This window comes from Daktulosphaira vitifoliae, unplaced genomic scaffold (assembly GCF_025091365.1).
Source record: "Daktulosphaira vitifoliae isolate Bord-2020 unplaced genomic scaffold, ASM2509136v1 Scaffold_4, whole genome shotgun sequence".
NCBI lineage: Eukaryota > Metazoa > Arthropoda > Insecta > Hemiptera > Phylloxeridae > Daktulosphaira > Daktulosphaira vitifoliae.
The window spans coordinates 30,797,144-30,815,664 of record NW_026099575.1 but is presented as its reverse complement, the minus strand read 5'-3'; the positions used below and the strand labels follow the sequence as shown (position 1 = coordinate 30,815,664).

General features: G+C 26.8%; 1 protein-coding gene across 1 annotated transcript in view; it reads left to right on the top strand.

Annotated features, from left to right (window-relative positions):
* The first annotated feature begins 4,860 nt into the window (after nucleotides 1-4,860).
* Nucleotides 4,861-18,521, top strand: part of LOC126905892 (fatty acid synthase-like) — a 16,065-nt gene continuing 2,404 nt past the window's right edge. The window contains exons 1-27 of the mRNA XM_050686013.1: nucleotides 4,861-5,291; nucleotides 8,009-8,236; nucleotides 8,303-8,455; nucleotides 8,940-9,314; nucleotides 10,258-10,496; nucleotides 10,581-11,003; nucleotides 11,071-11,193; nucleotides 11,254-11,484; nucleotides 11,607-11,796; nucleotides 11,859-12,088; nucleotides 12,162-12,299; nucleotides 12,402-12,574; nucleotides 12,640-12,784; nucleotides 12,887-13,000; nucleotides 13,108-13,216; nucleotides 13,332-13,583; nucleotides 13,645-13,821; nucleotides 14,084-14,238; nucleotides 14,307-14,480; nucleotides 14,556-14,861; nucleotides 14,927-15,381; nucleotides 15,478-15,601; nucleotides 15,674-15,850; nucleotides 15,922-16,101; nucleotides 16,602-17,381; nucleotides 17,624-17,869; nucleotides 17,952-18,416. Coding sequence (XP_050541970.1) covers nucleotides 5,288-5,291; nucleotides 8,009-8,236; nucleotides 8,303-8,455; nucleotides 8,940-9,314; nucleotides 10,258-10,496; nucleotides 10,581-11,003; nucleotides 11,071-11,193; nucleotides 11,254-11,484; nucleotides 11,607-11,796; nucleotides 11,859-12,088; nucleotides 12,162-12,299; nucleotides 12,402-12,574; nucleotides 12,640-12,784; nucleotides 12,887-13,000; nucleotides 13,108-13,216; nucleotides 13,332-13,583; nucleotides 13,645-13,821; nucleotides 14,084-14,238; nucleotides 14,307-14,480; nucleotides 14,556-14,861; nucleotides 14,927-15,381; nucleotides 15,478-15,601; nucleotides 15,674-15,850; nucleotides 15,922-16,101; nucleotides 16,602-17,381; nucleotides 17,624-17,869; nucleotides 17,952-18,416 — 6,366 coding nt within the window. The 5' untranslated portion in view covers nucleotides 4,861-5,287. The remainder of the gene's footprint in view (nucleotides 5,292-8,008; nucleotides 8,237-8,302; nucleotides 8,456-8,939; nucleotides 9,315-10,257; nucleotides 10,497-10,580; nucleotides 11,004-11,070; nucleotides 11,194-11,253; nucleotides 11,485-11,606; nucleotides 11,797-11,858; nucleotides 12,089-12,161; nucleotides 12,300-12,401; nucleotides 12,575-12,639; nucleotides 12,785-12,886; nucleotides 13,001-13,107; nucleotides 13,217-13,331; nucleotides 13,584-13,644; nucleotides 13,822-14,083; nucleotides 14,239-14,306; nucleotides 14,481-14,555; nucleotides 14,862-14,926; nucleotides 15,382-15,477; nucleotides 15,602-15,673; nucleotides 15,851-15,921; nucleotides 16,102-16,601; nucleotides 17,382-17,623; nucleotides 17,870-17,951; nucleotides 18,417-18,521) is intronic.

The window sequence follows — 18,521 nt, the reverse complement described above, 5'->3', positions numbered from 1 at the left end:
GCAAATTTACAAAGTGCACGCGATTGTTGTTTTACTCATTTTTCCTCCTTGGGACTAGGTCGTTTATTGGCCTTTTCTCCCTTTCAACAGTGAAACCGATAACAACTCCCGCCCTGCCTAATAAAATATTAGCAAAAGTTAAATTGCGATATTTGATACGCACTTAATCGTCACTGGCCGTTTAGTATCATTAGAAATTCAACGTTTGTACAGTTTAAGAGAAATAGTTTATCATTTTCATTTTTTTATCAAACAATATTCAAAACTTTTGAATAATATCTACACACTATATCGGTGTAAAGTAAGTTTTTTTATTTTTGCTAAATAAATAGTAGTTGTTATACTGAGTAGTCTAATAATTTTGTCTGAATTAGACTTGTCGAATCAAATTCTGTGATTCTTATCAAATTTTAATTTTGTTTTCAATTGAAGTAGTACTAGTGCATTGGTTAGTTCTATTTTGATTGCTGTAACAAGTCATTTGTTTTTTTTTGTCACTTGAAGAAATTGTTAAATGTTAAATGAATGATTTTTTGTGCTTGTTCCTACGGCTATTCAATTGATACAATGACCTCGTTATTTTTTATGTATTTACTAAAAATTAATTTTAAATAATAATACAAAAAGAATATTCTTTCTTTAAGAATTTATTTTATTCATGAGTAAACTTTTAAATGTATTTAATATGTATAAACTATATTAATTAATACATCTTAGTTAAATATCTTCGAAATAGACTAGTGCACATTTATTTTTAATTGCACATTCAGAATATAGATTACCTTAATGAATATAATTCAAAAACTCAATTTTATTTTACATAAACTAGAAATTAAACAATTGAGTGATTCAAGTCTAAAAACGAACTTGAAATAATTTTTGTTTCTATTCCTGTTATAGGTTGTCTTTCTGGTTTAGCATTATGAACACTATTAATAATTGTTTTACGCGTTCTTAAATTAAAACTATTACATTTAACAAATATCTACCATCTTGTTCATTTTGAAATAATTTTCTTCTTTGTTTACTGCATAAACTTCGTTGTAACATAGTTTTATCAAATAGAATGAAACAAGTATTAACAAGTAAACAACTAAAAAATTTAATATTTTTTATAACCATATGTCTTAAACAACTTTAGTTTTATTAATTTCCTCAAACTTTTATTAAGTAAAAAATTAAACAAATAATGTAAAATATAAATTGTATTAATTTTATTGAAGGTTAAAATAAATTAGTGGGCGATTATGTTAATTCATTTGTATTATTTTAAAAAATAGTATCTAGTTTGTTCAAATAGATTTGTTCATCATACAAGGCCTATTTTAATTTTTTTTACTCTAAAATCATTTGTATAATTTTACTGAAGTATTTATTATTAATTGAAGATTATACCCGTGGAGATTTTTTTTGTTTTCGTTTTAGATGTGTCCAAAATAATGATTAATGATGTTATAAAATTAGTGTAATAAATAAACAAAAAAATTAATATTAAGGTAGTATGTAAAAAAGAAATCACAAACTATCAATGATGGAAATTAATTAAATCCCCAATTACTTTTACTCGATTTTCTTATCTAGTTCAATAAATAATTATTTAGCAGTAAATTTTTATCAGGCAAAATATAAAAATAAAAGTTTGCTTTCCAGAGATCGACCTTTCCTTGTCTAGCGATTCAAGGTCACCTTATTACGTTGCGATCTGCTTCCCACGTATTGGCTCAAATTTCATCAGGAAGATTATTCTATTGATGTATACTGAATCTAATGTTAAAAACAAAGTATTTAATTTATTGTTAACCCCTAGATGTATTCTATAATAATAATAATTTTAAAGATATCTTTTATTTAGTATAATACTTTTTATTTCTCGATTTATAAATGGTTAAATATTTTTATTTCGACATTTTTTAACCTTTATAAGGGTACCAAATTTATCTTTTTAAATGGCAATACACATATATTACTAGCCTTATAATTCTAAAATGTTCATATTAAGATGATATGACTGGTCAATAATAATTTTTGAATCTGAATTTTGGGAGTTTTAAACATTTTTATATGTAGGAGAGAGGAGAAACGCGATAAAACGGTAAATAATAATAATATTATTAATATATATTATATATTACATTACCCGCACATCTAGTCTAAATTAATAATAGTTAAAATTTCCGAAATACTATTTAAAAATTCGTTATCGACCAGTCATTTTCTTGGTTTGATCATATCCTAGAACTTAATCTATTAAAATACGTATATTACTATATTAAAATATAAAGTTTTTTAAGTACCCTTATAAAGGATAAACGGTAAATCTTAAAAATATTTAACCACATATAAACTTAGAAATAAATAATTCTACACAAAATAATAAAAACATTTTTAACATTAGTGTTGTAGAAAATATTTAATGGTCAACTATATATCAATCGCTCCGTAATAAAAATTTGATTAAAAATTAATTTTTATGTTGCAAAATGTTTATTATATTTATTTTTCAATTTATGTTTAACTTTAACTTTTAACATTTAGCTTTAACTTTTTACAATGAATTCTACAATATAATCCTAGTCATCTCCGAAAAAAAGTAGTTTAGTCCCAAATTTTATTAATCACTATTATATAAAAACTTTTAAATAAAAAATGTTGTATTTATGCACAGTGTAATCATTAGCCTAGATGAATCTAAAATTCTGATGAGAAAATTTTCAGTGATACCTAGCTGTCACTTTTTTGTATTCAGTTGTAGAGTAACGACCTCATCACGTGTCGAAACATTTTGTTTAGTAATATCATTGAACAAGGTTACTTTCTAAGAATTGGGTTCACTCTTGAAAAAATAATTTTTTCGGTACAAAATAATTATAATTGTAGCAGACTATGTTATATTAAAATTTAAACCAATTTTATCTATTTTTTGTGTTTAGTTTTTAAAAATTATATTCTAAGATTAAATTGATTTTTCAGTAAGATTATAACTATAATTAACTACAATGACCGTAAAAACAAGACCACTAGTGTTTGTACTTATGTATATAAATAACTAAATTAATTGTTTAAAATATTTATTTTTCGTTTTTGTTAGAGTATTCGGAAGATAATCTTAATATTGATAAAAACGAATGATGATTATACATAACGACGGTTTTAAGAATTCCTTAAGTGCCAGTCAAATGATTTTGCCATGGGAGGGAATGTAAAACATTTATACTATATATTTTATTTGTAGTTTTATATTAAGATTTTATTAAGAACTGTTATAAATGCATAAATGTCTTTTTTCTTATTAAGCTTATTTTTTTTTATATAATTTATTTGAAAATAGTATCTCGTTGAATTTACTTACATATAAATAAAAACCAAGATTTACAACTTATTCCCCTAAATTGTTGGTTTCATAATTTTTTCACGTTAAATCTACTCAATAACTTTTAAATTAAATTATCTCATATAAAATAAATACATATTATAATGAAAATTATACATAAATGTCAAAAAGGTTATATAGATGGGGATCTCTTAATCATCCTAATCAAACCCATTCCTAATCATCTCATTTTACCGTCACTACATTTCTACCTTACGCTTGTTGTTTATAACGTTCAATTATACGTATTTATGTTATCGACATAAGTGTTATTTAGGTTGTGACCTAGTAGTAACTATGGAGATACTACGATATTAATAAGATAGTACTGATGAGTTTTTTTACTAACATCCAAAAATAATAATTTTTTATCGCTTGTTTATCGTGTAAAATGAAAACATAAACCTACACTTCTTTTTTCTCATTTTCTCATTATATGTTTGTATTTTTACTACTCATAGCATCGCAGGCATGGGTTTTAACACAGAGTGAAATGGGAGATAGAATCTCATAGTGAAAATAAATGTGTGGTAAAGACGTATTTTGGTGTAGTAATAAAAAATTTCCCCCAAGAAAAAATCTTGAGAATAATATTGACCGCAGGATATTGGTTTATTTATATATATACTGTATTTATGTATATTTTTAATTTTTTTTTATATATTTTTCTTATAATCTCTATATTCATTTGTGATGTTTTATTTTTATTTTGAATTTATTTTTGGTTGATTGCTAATTAATTTTTTTTTCCTAAATTAAAAACAATAGATAATTTGTTATTACTTCTATGAAAAAGAGTAATTCTCTTTATTATAATTTTTTTCAATTTAGTTGAATTCTTAATTTAATGTGTTATGCGAATATTATCAATATAAACTTCCTACTGTACGTTTGCTACATACAATTGCAAATATAAACAAATGATTTTCAATGTTTAAATATAGCGAACTCAACAAAATGAATACTGAATGATTCATCGGTTATTCATTCAAGAGGACATCTAGTTCATGGATAATTAGATAGCATTGTTGTCGTTAGTTTTATTTGAATAGGAACAGAGCGCACGTCAATAATAAACACAAAATAAGTTTTAACAGACATTTTTCGTTTGTTTCTAATTTCTTGTTTTTGTTTTATGTTTACTGGTTAGTATAACTTTAATTGTGCCATCAATTTTATTAGTAATGTATTAGGAAGGGGACTTCTGTAGTCCAAATATCACATGAAATAACTGATCCAGTACGTTCATTGAATGATGCACTGTAGGACCGCCTATGTGTATTGCCAGCAGAAATTCTGCGGTATTGACCTTGTAACGACAGCGCTTGAAGCGGTTAGCGAGGATACCACAACGCACCACGGCGCGGCGAGGCTCTCTACCAATCGGATCGCATATACTGGTATCACGCCACCGAGTATCCTCAGGTCACGCCATTACCTCCCCTCGCACTTAAATTAACTCCCCTCCATTTCGTCTATCCGTCAGTTTTTCCTATCGTCATAGTTGATGATCTACCGTATGATTTTATTTAGGATCTTTCGCAGTAGATTTTAAGCATCTAGACTCTAAGTCGACTAAATGAATATATCGTATACTTTAGATTTACATACTTAACCGCAGAGTTATGTGTCAATAATATTTTTTCTTAATTTTTTTTTTAATAGTGATTAATGTTTAAAAACACGTTATTTATTTGTTATTTATTAATAAACATTTCTTTCAAGTATTGAATTTTACACTAGTAAAGTTTGTGCTTTGAATTTTTAAAGAAAAGTCCATCATTTATATGGGGTTATACGCCGCGACTGCACAGCACGTGGCGTCCACATTCAAATACTAAACGAATACCATTACTATATTACATAAGTAATTAATTAACTATTCATTGAAGCCTCAAGCCCTAGCTAGACGTAATTATGGGTAAGATTATTTTTTATCAAGTAAAAAAGCGGGTATCTTTTATTTTCAGTTACATTAAAATAATTAATTTGTGAAAAATAAAATTCATATTGTTAATGCTAAAAACTTAATATATTTATTACTATGTTTTCTTTCATTCCTTAAATTATAGCATATTAAATAAACTGTATACCTATATATTTTTCAAATTATTTATTTGGTAAATCTTATTATTCAGTGTCGGATTGGGAAAAGAAAGCCTACCGAGATTTCTTAATCGTTATACGAACAATTTTTTTAATAATTATTATAAAAAATACATAAATGTATTTTATTTATTTTAATGTATTAGTCCTAAAAATTATTAGTAGTTATATCTATCATTATTTTCTGTTGACAGTAAACGATGTTCTTTATGCACATTTTAATCTTGGGTACAAACTATTTTAAGATTAAAAAATAAAATATATAATTTTAGTTTATGTGCTTAACATTATAGCTGCCTGCTCGATGAATAACTATAGTCTATAATAAAAAAATAATAATTTTAATATCTAAATATTATTTTAAAAATTAAAAGTAATGTAAAATACTATTCGTAATAAATTACTGGATTGGCATAAACAAAGCATAAGTTTATGGATGATTTTTATTTAAAAAATATTTTTTATTTTTAACTTAATAAATATTTATTTTTTATTGAGTCTATTAAATTTAAAAAAAAATTGATTGAGATTTTAATTGACAAATTCTTAAATCATAATAATAATTAAGAACGCTCCAATAGTTGGTGGAGAATCAAAAGAACATAACTCAACCAAAACAAATTATATTTTCAAACAGTATAATTAATTTTTTTGTTAAATTTATTTTTAAAACGATATAACTTTAAGGGTAATTTAACTAAAGCTTTCAACTTTAATAGTTTTATCATTGTAAAACTTTAAAAAAAATACGTTAAATATGGTTAAAGAAAAAGATAATTAATTGATACTTTCTTCTGATCCTATATCAATGAAATAAATCGCAGTATTCCAATTGATACTTGAAATAAATCTAAATGATAATTTATTAACATGAATACTGATACAATTTGATGTAATCTAGTGGTGGTTGTAGTGGGGAAAACCAGTCTGAGAAATTACAGCTCAAGTGATTTTCATTTGCTATTATGTATCACTGCCCGGATAAATTCATTTATTCTCCACCCTAAAATATATTTTATATATAAATTAACTAAATTTTTAGTGGGCTAATTCTTCAATAGGGTCTGAGTCCCTTAAGTGTGCCAGTTACCACCACTATTTGTTAATAAGATTGGACATTTTTAACTTAACGTTTTTAAGTTAATGATTTTACAACAACTAGTTATATTTATTCAATGATCTTTTCTGTTGTGCCTGAAGATCGCAATATTTTTTAGTGCTTAATTATAAACAGTCGTAATAATTATTAAAGTTGTATTCCGGTTTACAAAAAAAAATTTGATTGTTAGTCAAATTATTTATTCAAACATAAGGTGAATTGAATTTATAATTCTTTTTATAACTATTAATAATGAAATGTGATAAATCTTGAACACAATCCACTAATATATCTATAAATAATTAAAAAAAAAATTATTTACCTATACTCCGAAAAAGTACATTCTATAACCGTCGCGACTGTTTTGTAGAAAATGACACGTCGCTTAAGGGAATGCGACTATTCTTTCAGACTGATTTAAGATGACGTAAATATCTATTCTTTACGTTGGTTTTTAAAACGTCATTGGCAATGACTTATGAAGTAGAGTTCATATTATTCAGTTACACGTTTTGACCTTGATGAGAAAATTAGTTAATTTACGAATTTATACTGATACTAAAAATGAATTTACTCAATAGCATTGATCATAATGATCAAGTTTTTTTGTATTAAAATCTTTATTAAACTAAATATGTATAAAATTTTTCTGCTGAGCGTTCTAGTTGTAATATTTTTTTTGAAGATCTTTCCTTATGGACTAATCAAAATAATATTACCTGCCTTCGGAATATCCATTTATTAATAATATTATATTTTATTCAAGTCTGGAATTTTTAATTATCATTACTCTTGTGTCCTATGTTAGAGAATAAATACATATAGAGCTAAAATAATTTTGTCTTTTTTTGTTAATAATAATTATAATTTAAATATTTTTACGGTTTAACAATTTATAACTCGATATCACTATTTTAAATAATTCATTAATATACACATTGTATTGATTTTACTATTTAATTACAAAATAATATCCTTTAATAAAAATACTTATATGTTTAATGATATTGGTATTATAATGGCAACATTACACTTTTTTAAAAATAGTTTATGTTGTGATTGTAATATGTGAAATACACATAAGTTTAGTCTAAAAAGTTTTATTATGTTTTAAATATTACTATCTTCCTTTTAAATAAAAGGAAGTAAGAAAAAATAATTAATGTTTTATAGTTACTTGATTATATATGTCATTGTTATAATATAGATTACAAACTGTTATTTTAATAATATAGTTCATGAATTAACTTAATGAGTTGTAATTTGTTACATTAAGTTAATTTAATATATCTTACAACATTTTTTAACTTAAAATTATTTATTTAAAACATAAGTAATAAATATATTTACTACTAATGTTAAAACCACCATAATGGGTATAATAAAAAAATAATAAAGATAATTTTAAAATGTATACACTTTTGTCATTGTAGTAGCTGAAGGCAATATGCCAGCAAGATTTCCAGAGGCAGGTCAACAAGCCAATAATGTTACTGTTAATGGTAACTCACCATATTCCTCACACCACCTTGGTGACGATGAAATAGTTATTAGTGGTATTTCTGGGCGTCTCCCAGAGTCTAGTTCTATTGCTGAGTTCAAGGAACAGCTTTTTGCTGGTGTTGACTTGGTCACTGATGACGAAAGACGTTGGCCAGCAGGTAAAATGAAAAATACTTCTTTAGTTATAATCTCTGTTCTTTTTTTAATCATTTGTATTATGATAGGTTTACACGGTTTACCCACAAGAACTGGAAAATTAAAAGATCTAGCTCATTTCGATGCAAATTTTTTTGGTGTACATGCCAAACAAGCTGATGTAATGGACCCTCAACTTAGATTAATGTTGGAATGTACTTATGAAAGTATAGTAGATGCAGGTAATATTATTTTTACTAATTCTTTATTAATCTCGAATGTTTTAACTAGTGTTATTAAAATGTTCAAATAATATGTTTAAACAGTATTATCTAGAATATCCTTGAGGCACAATAGCATTTTTATTAATATTTTATACAAAACCATTGTATCATTTCAAATCAAATTTCCAAGGAAAATTGTATAAAATAATTAAATTTTTTTTTTTATTAATAAAAATGCATTAATACATAATTGAATTGTTAAAAATGTATATTTTTATAATAAATATGAATTTTTGTATCCTAACCCTAGAAATATGTAAAAAAAAAAAAAACACTTGAAATTTTGGTCATGCCTTCAACCAAACCACACTAAAAGATTATACATTTTTATTCCAAGAAACTACGAAGAGAACTTTTTATCATGCTCAATAATGTATAAACTATTGGAGAATATTTTTTCTAATAACACTAGTTTTAACAAAATTTATAATAAATTTGACAGGAATAAATCCAGATGTTATTCGTGGTTCAAAAACTGGTGTATTCATTGGAGCTTCTAACAGTGAAACTGATGACTATCTTAGTAGAGTTCCAGAACGAGTCAATGGCTATGGATTGACTGGTTGTTGCCGAGCTATGTTCCCTAATAGAATTTCTTATACATTTGACTTTAATGGACCCAGTTATGCAATAGATACAGCCTGTTCCAGTAGTTTATTTGCACTTTCACAAGCTGTTCATGCTATGAAAAGTGGGCAGTGTGATTCTGCTATTGTTGGTGGTGTCAATTTATTATTAAAACCTACCAATTCATTACAGTTCCACAAACTGAGTATGTTGTCACCACAAGGAATGTGTAAAGCTTTTGATGTGTCTGGTATGTTATAATTATACCTAATAATTAGTGATGGACATTTTTAAATAGTTTTTAAAATATTTTGAATAGACTTTTGAATAGTTTGAGTGACTGTTTAAAAAGAACTATTGAATAGTTTTAAAATATTTTATTAGATCTACCAAATTGTTTTTAATAGACTATCTGATAAGTTTTAAAGAAGAATGTTATTAAGTATACTTAATTATAATAAGAAGATTAATTGTAATAAATATTTTCATTACTTTAAATGAATAATTTTTTTTTTTTTTTTGTAGAATAAAAAATTTGTTTGCACATAAAAAATATTCATTAATACCAATGTTTTACGTTACACTTGATACCCTGTGTATTGTTCTCTGTCTAGCATTATTTGCTCCATTGTCTTGCAAAGGTTTAATAAAGTTAGCATGTTTTTTTAATATTTTCTTTTGTTCTATAAAAATATTTAGTAAAAAATAGTGGCAACAATATAAATAGCACTGTCCTATTTAAAAATCATACTAACTTTTTTATTATTAACATTAAAAAATCTGTTAGAATTTCTTTAAGTTGTCGGTTAATCATGAGTCATATTAAATGTGTTATTGTTATTTTAAAATTAAATAATCAGTTATAATAAATAATTTAATTATATTTCTTATAAATAGTCAAAAAATATTAATAAATTTGTTAGTTATAATATAGAGTTAGTTAATAACTCTACCAAAACTTTATTTTATGTTTTAAAATAAAAAAAATGAATGTATATATAATTTAAGTATGAAATTATACTATTAAAACTATTTAAAAAGATTAGGGAACTATTATATATTTTTATTACTCCAATAATTATTGAATGATAATTAAATAGTTTGATAGTTACTATTTAATATTTCCCATCACTACTATAAATTTTTATTAGTGAATTATGATTTAATGAAAAATACTGTATATGTAATTATAGGTAATGGATATGTTAGAAGTGAAGCAGTTGTTATTGTATTTTTACAAAAAGCTAGTATAGCCAAACGTAGTTATGCTACAATAATGGGAGCACTTACTAATACAGATGGTTTTAAAGATCAAGGAATCACATTCCCTAGTGGATCAATGCAAAATAAACTCATTCAGGAAGTTTATGCAAAATGTGGTGTAAATCCATGTGATGTCTCTTATGTTGAAGCTCATGGTACAGGAACAAAAGTAAGAATATGTATATACATATTGATGTAATAAATGTATAAATTTTTTTATATTTATTTATCATTGTTTTATGTATTTGGTTAGGTGGGTGATCCCCAAGAAGTAAACTCTATTGCTGATTTCTTCACAAAAGGCCGTTCTTCTCCATTATTAATTGGATCTGTTAAATCAAACATGGGTCACTCTGAGCCTGCTTCTGGTCTTTGTTCATTAGCTAAAATTGTCATTGCCATGGAGGCAGGCAAAATTCCAGGAAATTTGCATTTTGCCAATCCAAACCCTGATATCCCAGCATTATTAGATGGAAGATTACAAGTTGTAAACGAGAACTGGGAATTTAATGGTGGTTATATTGCTTTAAATTCCTTTGGTTTTGGTGGAGCTAATGCTCATGTTTTATTAAAATCAAATCCTAAACCAAAAACTGCACCCATTCAAAATAACGTACCTAGATTAGTAACAGTTTCAGGAAGAACCCTAGATGCTGTTAATAATATGTTGACCAATGTATGTTAAATAATTATTAAACATTTTAAATTTAACTGTTAGTTGGCTAACTTAAATTAATAATTAGATTTCCAATACACCTTTGGATGATGACTTTATTGCACTGATCCATGACATTCACTCAAATAATATTAATGGACATGGATTTAGAGGATATTCTGTTTTAGGAAAATCTATTACTGAAGTAGCTGTATGTTAATATTAAAAATTTGTTTTAATTATTTGTTTTTTGATTCTGAACTACTTTTAGGAAGTAACATCTAATAAAAGACCAATATGGTTTATTTTCTCTGGAATGGGAAGTCAGTGGGCTGGTATGGCTGAAGGTCTGTTACAATTGGAACCATTTTCAAAAGCTATTAATAGAGCAGCTGCAGTTCTTCAAGTTGAAGGTCTTGATTTATTAAGCATCATTAATTCTAAAGATGAAAAAACATTTGACAATGTTTTGAACTCATTTGTATCAATTACATCAATGCAGGTAATTTTATTGTATTTTTTCTTTTACTAGTGTATTAAAAAATTTGGCCAAATCCAAGTAGTTGGGATTAAGGTGAGAAAAGATGACTAGTGATTTAAAAAAAAAAAATTTAAAAAAAATAGGTTGCTTTAGTTGACTTATTAAAATCAATTGGTATTGAACCTGACGGTGTTGTTGGTCATTCTGTGGGTGAACTTGGTTGTGCTTATGCTGATGGTACTTTTAATGCAGATCAAGCAGTTTTAGCTGCATATTGGAGAGGTCGTAGTATTTTAGAATCTAAATTATCTACTGGATCTATGGCTGCTATTGGTAAGAATATTGTTTTCTTGCTTTTCTGTACATACATTAATCCAAAAAAATTAACTTCTAAGGTTTATCATGGGAAGAAACCAAAAAGAGGTTACCTGGAGATTTAGTTGCTGCTTGCCATAACAGTGAAGACAGTGTTACTGTGTCAGGTCCTCCTGACAGTCTTAGTGCGTTTGTGAAAGTTTTACAAACGGAAGGAATTTTTGCTAAAGAAGTTAAAAGTTCTGGATTTGCTTTCCACTCTAAATATATTGCAGATGCTGCTCCAAAATTACGTAGCAATTTAGAAAGGGTATTGTTATATTTTTAATTAAATCAAAGCTGTTAATAAAGAAATAAGTTTTAATTTTGTTTTTTTTATTTAGATTATACCAAATCCAAAACCACGAACAAAACGATGGATAAGTTCTTCTATTCCCGAAGATAAATGGAATACCCCATTAGCACAAATGAGTTCTACTGCTTACCATGTAAACAACTTGTTAGCTCCAGTTTTATTCCATGTAAGTACTTAATTTTAAAAATATATAATTATATTACAATAACTCATAATAACTGCATTTATTGAATTAATGTGTATCTTAATTTTGTTATGGTTTATTTAGGAAGCTATTTCTCATGTTCCAAAAGACTCTATTGTAGTAGAAATCGCACCACACGCATTACTTCAAGCAATCCTTAAAAGAGCTTTAGGACCAGAATGTTCTTGCATTGGCTTAACAAAACGTTCTACTAACCCTGAAGGAAACCTACCTCATCTATTATCTGCTGTGGGAAAGTAAATAAAATTTTTATTTTATTTTGTATATTTCATAAAAAAAACTACTAAAATTTTTTTTACAGATTGTATAATTCTGGAACTCAACCTAAAATTCAAAATCTGTATCCAGCTGTAACTTATCCTGTAGCTAGGGGTACTCCTATGATTCAGTCGATGGTTGAATGGGATCATTCTGTAGAATGGACAGTAGCTAACTTTGCTCAAAAGGTTAATTCTATATAATTTTAACATAATTTCAATTATATTTCAAATTAATTAATGATTTGTAGGTTATCTCTTTGTTATATTTAACTTAATATTTTTTTTTAGGATGCTGGATCTGGTGAATCTATAATCAAAATTGACTTAGGTACTGAAGAAGATCAATATTTGTCAGGACATGTGATAGATGGTAGAGTTTTATTCCCTGCAACTGGATATTTGGTACTGTACTCTTTATGAACTATTATATAAACAACAAAGCAGTTATTATTATGTTTATGGGAAATACTTGTATATTTTTTATGTTACTATTTATCTATTATTTGTAGACTCTTGTATGGAAAACTTTTGCTAAACTAAATGATAAAAATATTGAAGATTTCCCTGTTGTTATTGAAAATGCTCAATTCTTACGTGCTACTATAATGCCTAAAGATGGTAATTATACAATTTATTTTGATTAAAAAATTTAAATATCTTTTATTAAAAATAACTATAAAAATAATATTTAAATATAATTAATGTACATTATATATGATTTTTTATGACTCAGGAACTGTCAAATTCTTAATCAACATTTTTGAAGGAAATGGTAATTTTGAAATTTGTGAAGGTGGTTCTGTAGCTGTAACTGGTCGTATCTTTATTCCGGATGATATAGAAATTGAGCAACTAGAACTACCTGAACCTTATGTTGAAGAAAATAGTTTACCTTTAAAATCTGGAGATATTTACAAAGAGTTGGGCCTCCGTGGATATGATTACAAAGGAATGTTTAAAGGAGTGAAAGAAAGTGATAATAAAGGTAATATATATTATACATCATCAAATAATTATAACATTTAATTTGAAATAAAATGCTATAGGTGTCAGTGGAAAGTTGGAATGGATTGGAAACTGGATTAGTTTTATTGATACTATGCTCCAGTTCTCCATTTTAGGTTTAAAAACAAAGGAATTATATTTGCCAACTAGAATGCAAAGAATTATAATTGATCCTAAAAAACATTTAGAGTTTATTGAAGCATTACCAGAGAATTCTAGTAAGTTACAATATTATTGATTTCTTTATTTTTAATTTATTATTTTATTACTTTTTCAAAGATTTTTTGAATAATTGATTTTTACTTTATGATTTAAAAAAAAATATATTTCTTTTTTGTCATTAACTTATTGGTACATTCTCTATTTAATAAAGAACTTGCCATGTATGTTTTATTGAGTAACAAATATAGAATGTATGATACCAAGAATTTTTTTTTTTTTTTTATGATTCTTGAATTCTGATGGTAATTTTTTGTTTAGCTGTTCCAGTACATATGTTTAGAGATATTGATGTCATTAAATCTGGAGGTGTAGAATTACGTGGATTAAAAGCAAGTTTAGCTCCTAGGCGTCAGCAATCACAAGCTGCTCCTAAACTAGAAAAATACACTTTTGTTCCATATATATCTGAAAAAGTAATTGTGTATATTAATAAGTTAAAAATATTTTTAATTGCTTTATTTCTGGTTATTTATTGCTAAAGATAACACCTCCAATTGATGTATCAAGTGTTTTTTCTGCATTCCTCCAAATTGCTTTAGAAAATAGTGCTGGTGCAATGAAATTAAAAATAGTGGAGTTTGGAGCTGATAAACCATTTGAAAATATATTCATGCCAAATATAGTTAACATATTAGAATCTGAACCATTAATTACAGTAAGTGTTATAAATGTATTAAAATATATTATTTTGCTTAATTTTTTGGGTACATTAAAAAATAATTGATTTTAGTTGGATGCTACATTAGTAACTACACAATCACAAGCTTTAGCTCCATTCTTAGGACCAATGGAAGTAAAAATGGTCAATAAATCATTAGAAAATGGTCCTATTGATACTAATGCACATGTTGTGATTGCTTTTGATACTATAAAATCTCCATCTTTAGTTAAAAATTTGGGTGAATCTGTGAAATCTGGCGGCTTTATTATTTTATGTGAATCAAAAAAATTTTCGGAAAGTATTATTGAAAATAGTGAACTTGTTTTGGTTAGCAAATTAGCCGGTGAAGATAAAATGTTCTTTTTATTAAGAAAGGTAAATTTTAATATGAATTGAGATACTTAATTTAATATAAATTTTATGAAATAATTTTATTTTAGTTGAACGAAGATTTACCTATAACAGAAGTTATTCAAATTACTGAAAAGTCTTATGATTGGGTTGAGACCTTGAAAGCTGCTTTGAAATCTGCTGAAGCAGATCCTAATAAAAAATTCATTTTATATGCTCAAGGAGAAGATACTAATGGAATAATTGGATTAATGAACTGTGTAAAACAAGAACCAGGTGGTCTAAGTTTTAAATCAGTTTTTATTCAAGATCCTGCAGCACCTAAATTTTCATTGACTCATCCTCTTTATGTCGAACAATTAAATAAAGACCTACTTAGTAATGTACTAAAGCCAAATAGTGTTTGGGGTACTATGAGGCATTTAAAATTGGAAAACCAACAAGATAAACCATCTTTACAAGTTGAACATGCTTATATTAATGCTTTGACTAGAGGAGATTTAAGTAGCTTAAAATGGATTGAAGGTCCTTTAACGTACCATAAGTGAGCTATTATTATTTCTATTTGACTATTATAATACAATTTCTTTTCAAAGTAATAATTTTTTTTAATTAATCTAAAAAATCATTGAAATTAAAGGCCTGAATCTGATGCAAGTACAGAATTATGTACAGTCTATTATGCTCCACTTAACTTCCGTGATATTATGTTAGCTTCTGGTAAACTTCCACCTGATGCATTACCAGGAGATTTGGCTGGACAAGTTAGTTAAAATTCTAATTTCTAAATTCTAAATTCTTGAAATAGCAAAAACTTATTATGGTATTTTTTGTAGGATTGTATACTGGGATTAGAATTTTCTGGGCGTGACAGTAAAGGTAGAAGAGTTATGGGTATGCTTGCTGCTAGAGGATTGGCTACAACTGTTTTAGCTGATCCTGGTTTCTTATGGGTTGTGCCAGATAAATGGTCTTTGGAAGAAGCTTCAACTATTCCAGTTGTTTATGGAACTGTAAGATAATATTTAAAATTAAATTAAAACTTTTTCAACTGAACAATTGTATATAATCATTTTTGCATTAGGCCTATTATGCACTTTGTGTAAGAGGACGTATGAAGCCTGGAGACTCATTGTTGGTCCATGCTGGTACTGGTGGTGTTGGTCAAGCTGCAATTTCGATAGCTCTTCATATGGGTGTTACAGTGTATACTACTGTTGGTAGTAAACAAAAACGAGAATTTTTGAAGAAAACTTTCCCACGGGTATAAATTTAATTTAAAGTTATATTTTTTTATTGTTAAGTTTAAAAGTTTTTCACATTAATGATAACTATATAAAAATGATAATAATTAATTTCCGCGTAATTGACACAAAATTAAAAATATACATATATTTTTTTTGTAGAAATAATAACTAATAATTTTTTTTTTTTTAATTATGTGGAAAATATTTTAAAAACATGTTTTATACTAATGTGTGTAAATATGTAATTTCTAGCTTTGATCTTTAGTAATGATCAGAATGCTATAGTAATATAGCCTTAGTATTAATTTTTTTTTTTTATTAATACATAATTTGTTTAGGAGTCATGTAGTGAGCACAGCTGTCTTAAATCAAAAGCTCAAATTTTATTTTCTTCTAATATTTTTCTTATATTTCTATAATTATTTGTCAATCCATTTTTCTAAATGATACTGTTAGATGTTTCATGTTCTTATGATTGTGTTTAATACTAATTTTATATTATTTTGTAATTTTTTAGTTGACTGATAAAAATATTGCCAATTCCCGTGACACTAGTTTTGAACAACATGTTCTCAGAGAAACTAAAGGACGTGGAGTAGATCTTGTTTTAAATTCTTTAGCAGAAGATAAACTTCAAGCCTCTGTTCGTTGTTTAGCTAAAGATGGTCGTTTCCTTGAAATTGGAAAACTTGATTTATCTAACAATAGTCCACTTGGAATGTCTATTTTCTTAAAAAATACTACATTCCATGGAATTCTTTTGGATTCTTTGTTTGATGCAAAGTCTGATAATGAAGATAAAAAAGAAGTTGTTAGATTGCTCAATGAAGGAATGATAAATGGTGCTGTTAAACCACTTCCTGCTACTGTTTATAGTGAGTCACAAGCTGAACAAGCATTTAGGTTTATTGGTTCTGGAAAACATATTGGAAAAGTTGTATTAAAAATCAGAGATGAAGAATCAACATCTGTTATGAAACCAACAACTAAACTTGTTACTGCTATACCAAGATCTTACATGAACCCTGATAAAACATATGTACTTGTTGGTGGTCTTGGAGGTTTTGGCTTAGAGTTAGCTAATTGGTTAGTTATTAGAGGTGCTAAAAATCTTGTGCTTACTGCCCGAAGTGGAATTACTACTGGATATCAAGCTTTGTGTGTAAGAAATTGGACTGGAGCTGGTGTTAAAGTATTGATTTCTAAAGCTGATTGTTCAACTGAAGAAGGAGCCCAGCAGCTGATTGATGAAAGTAACAAATTAGGTCCTGTTGGAGGTGTATTCAATTTAGCTGCAGTAAGTTATTTTCTTAGACAACTTTATATTAGGCGTATTATATACTTTATATTAGAGAAGTAAAGTTTTTTTTTCTAAGGGAAATTAAGCTACATTTTTTTCCTGCGAAAAAATATCTTTTGTATAACAATGCATATAATTTTGGTAAATTTCTAATTGGTTGAACCGTCATAGTCCCTCGCCTATGCCTATTATATTTGGTAAAAAGATAATTTTGTATAATTTTTTTTTATTTAATACAGGTTTTAAGAGATGCATTTTTGGAAAATCAAACCCCTCAAGATTTTGAAATTGTTAGTAAACCAAAAGTCATCGGTACTAAAAACTTAGATGTAATTACTAAAAAATGTTGCCCAGAATTAGATCACTTCATTGTGTTTTCATCTGTATCTTGTGGACGTGGTAATGCTGGACAAACCAACTATGGCTTTGCTAATTCTGTCATGGAAAGAATTTGTGAAGCAAGACAAGAAGCTGGTCTTCCAGGAGTAAGTTTATTTTTTAGTTGTATAGCAATTAAATACATCTTTAAATTTGTTTACTTAATGATACTTGTTTTATTTTAAATAGTTAGCTATCCAATGGGGAGCTATTGGTGATGTGGGTCTAATTATGGATACAATGGGTGGAAATGATACAGTTGTTGGTGGTACTTTACCTCAACGTATGGCTTCATGCTTAAATGCTTTTGATACTTTCTTACAACTACCACATCCTGTTTTGGCATCAATGGTATTAGCAGAAAAAAGAAAGGGTGGATCTGGTGGTGCAAACCAAGTAAGCTTACTTGATGCAGTCGCCAATATTCTTGGAATAAAAGATACCAAGAACATCAATACATCCGCTACATTAGCAGATTTGGGTATGGATTCTTTAATGGGTGCCGAAATCAAACAAACATTAGAGAGGAATTATGACTTAGTATTAAGTGTTGGAGAAATTAGAACTTTGACTGTTAAAAGATTGCAAGAATTACAAAGTAATGACACTGAAATTGTTACTGACACTAATACAGTAACTGCCGGTAATGATCAGGTATGTATTATTATTATTATTTTATTAACTAAACATATTAGCTTCGATGCGAAGCTGAGAAGGTATTGGTTTTACTAAGATGTGTTTTTTTTTTTTTTTTTTTTT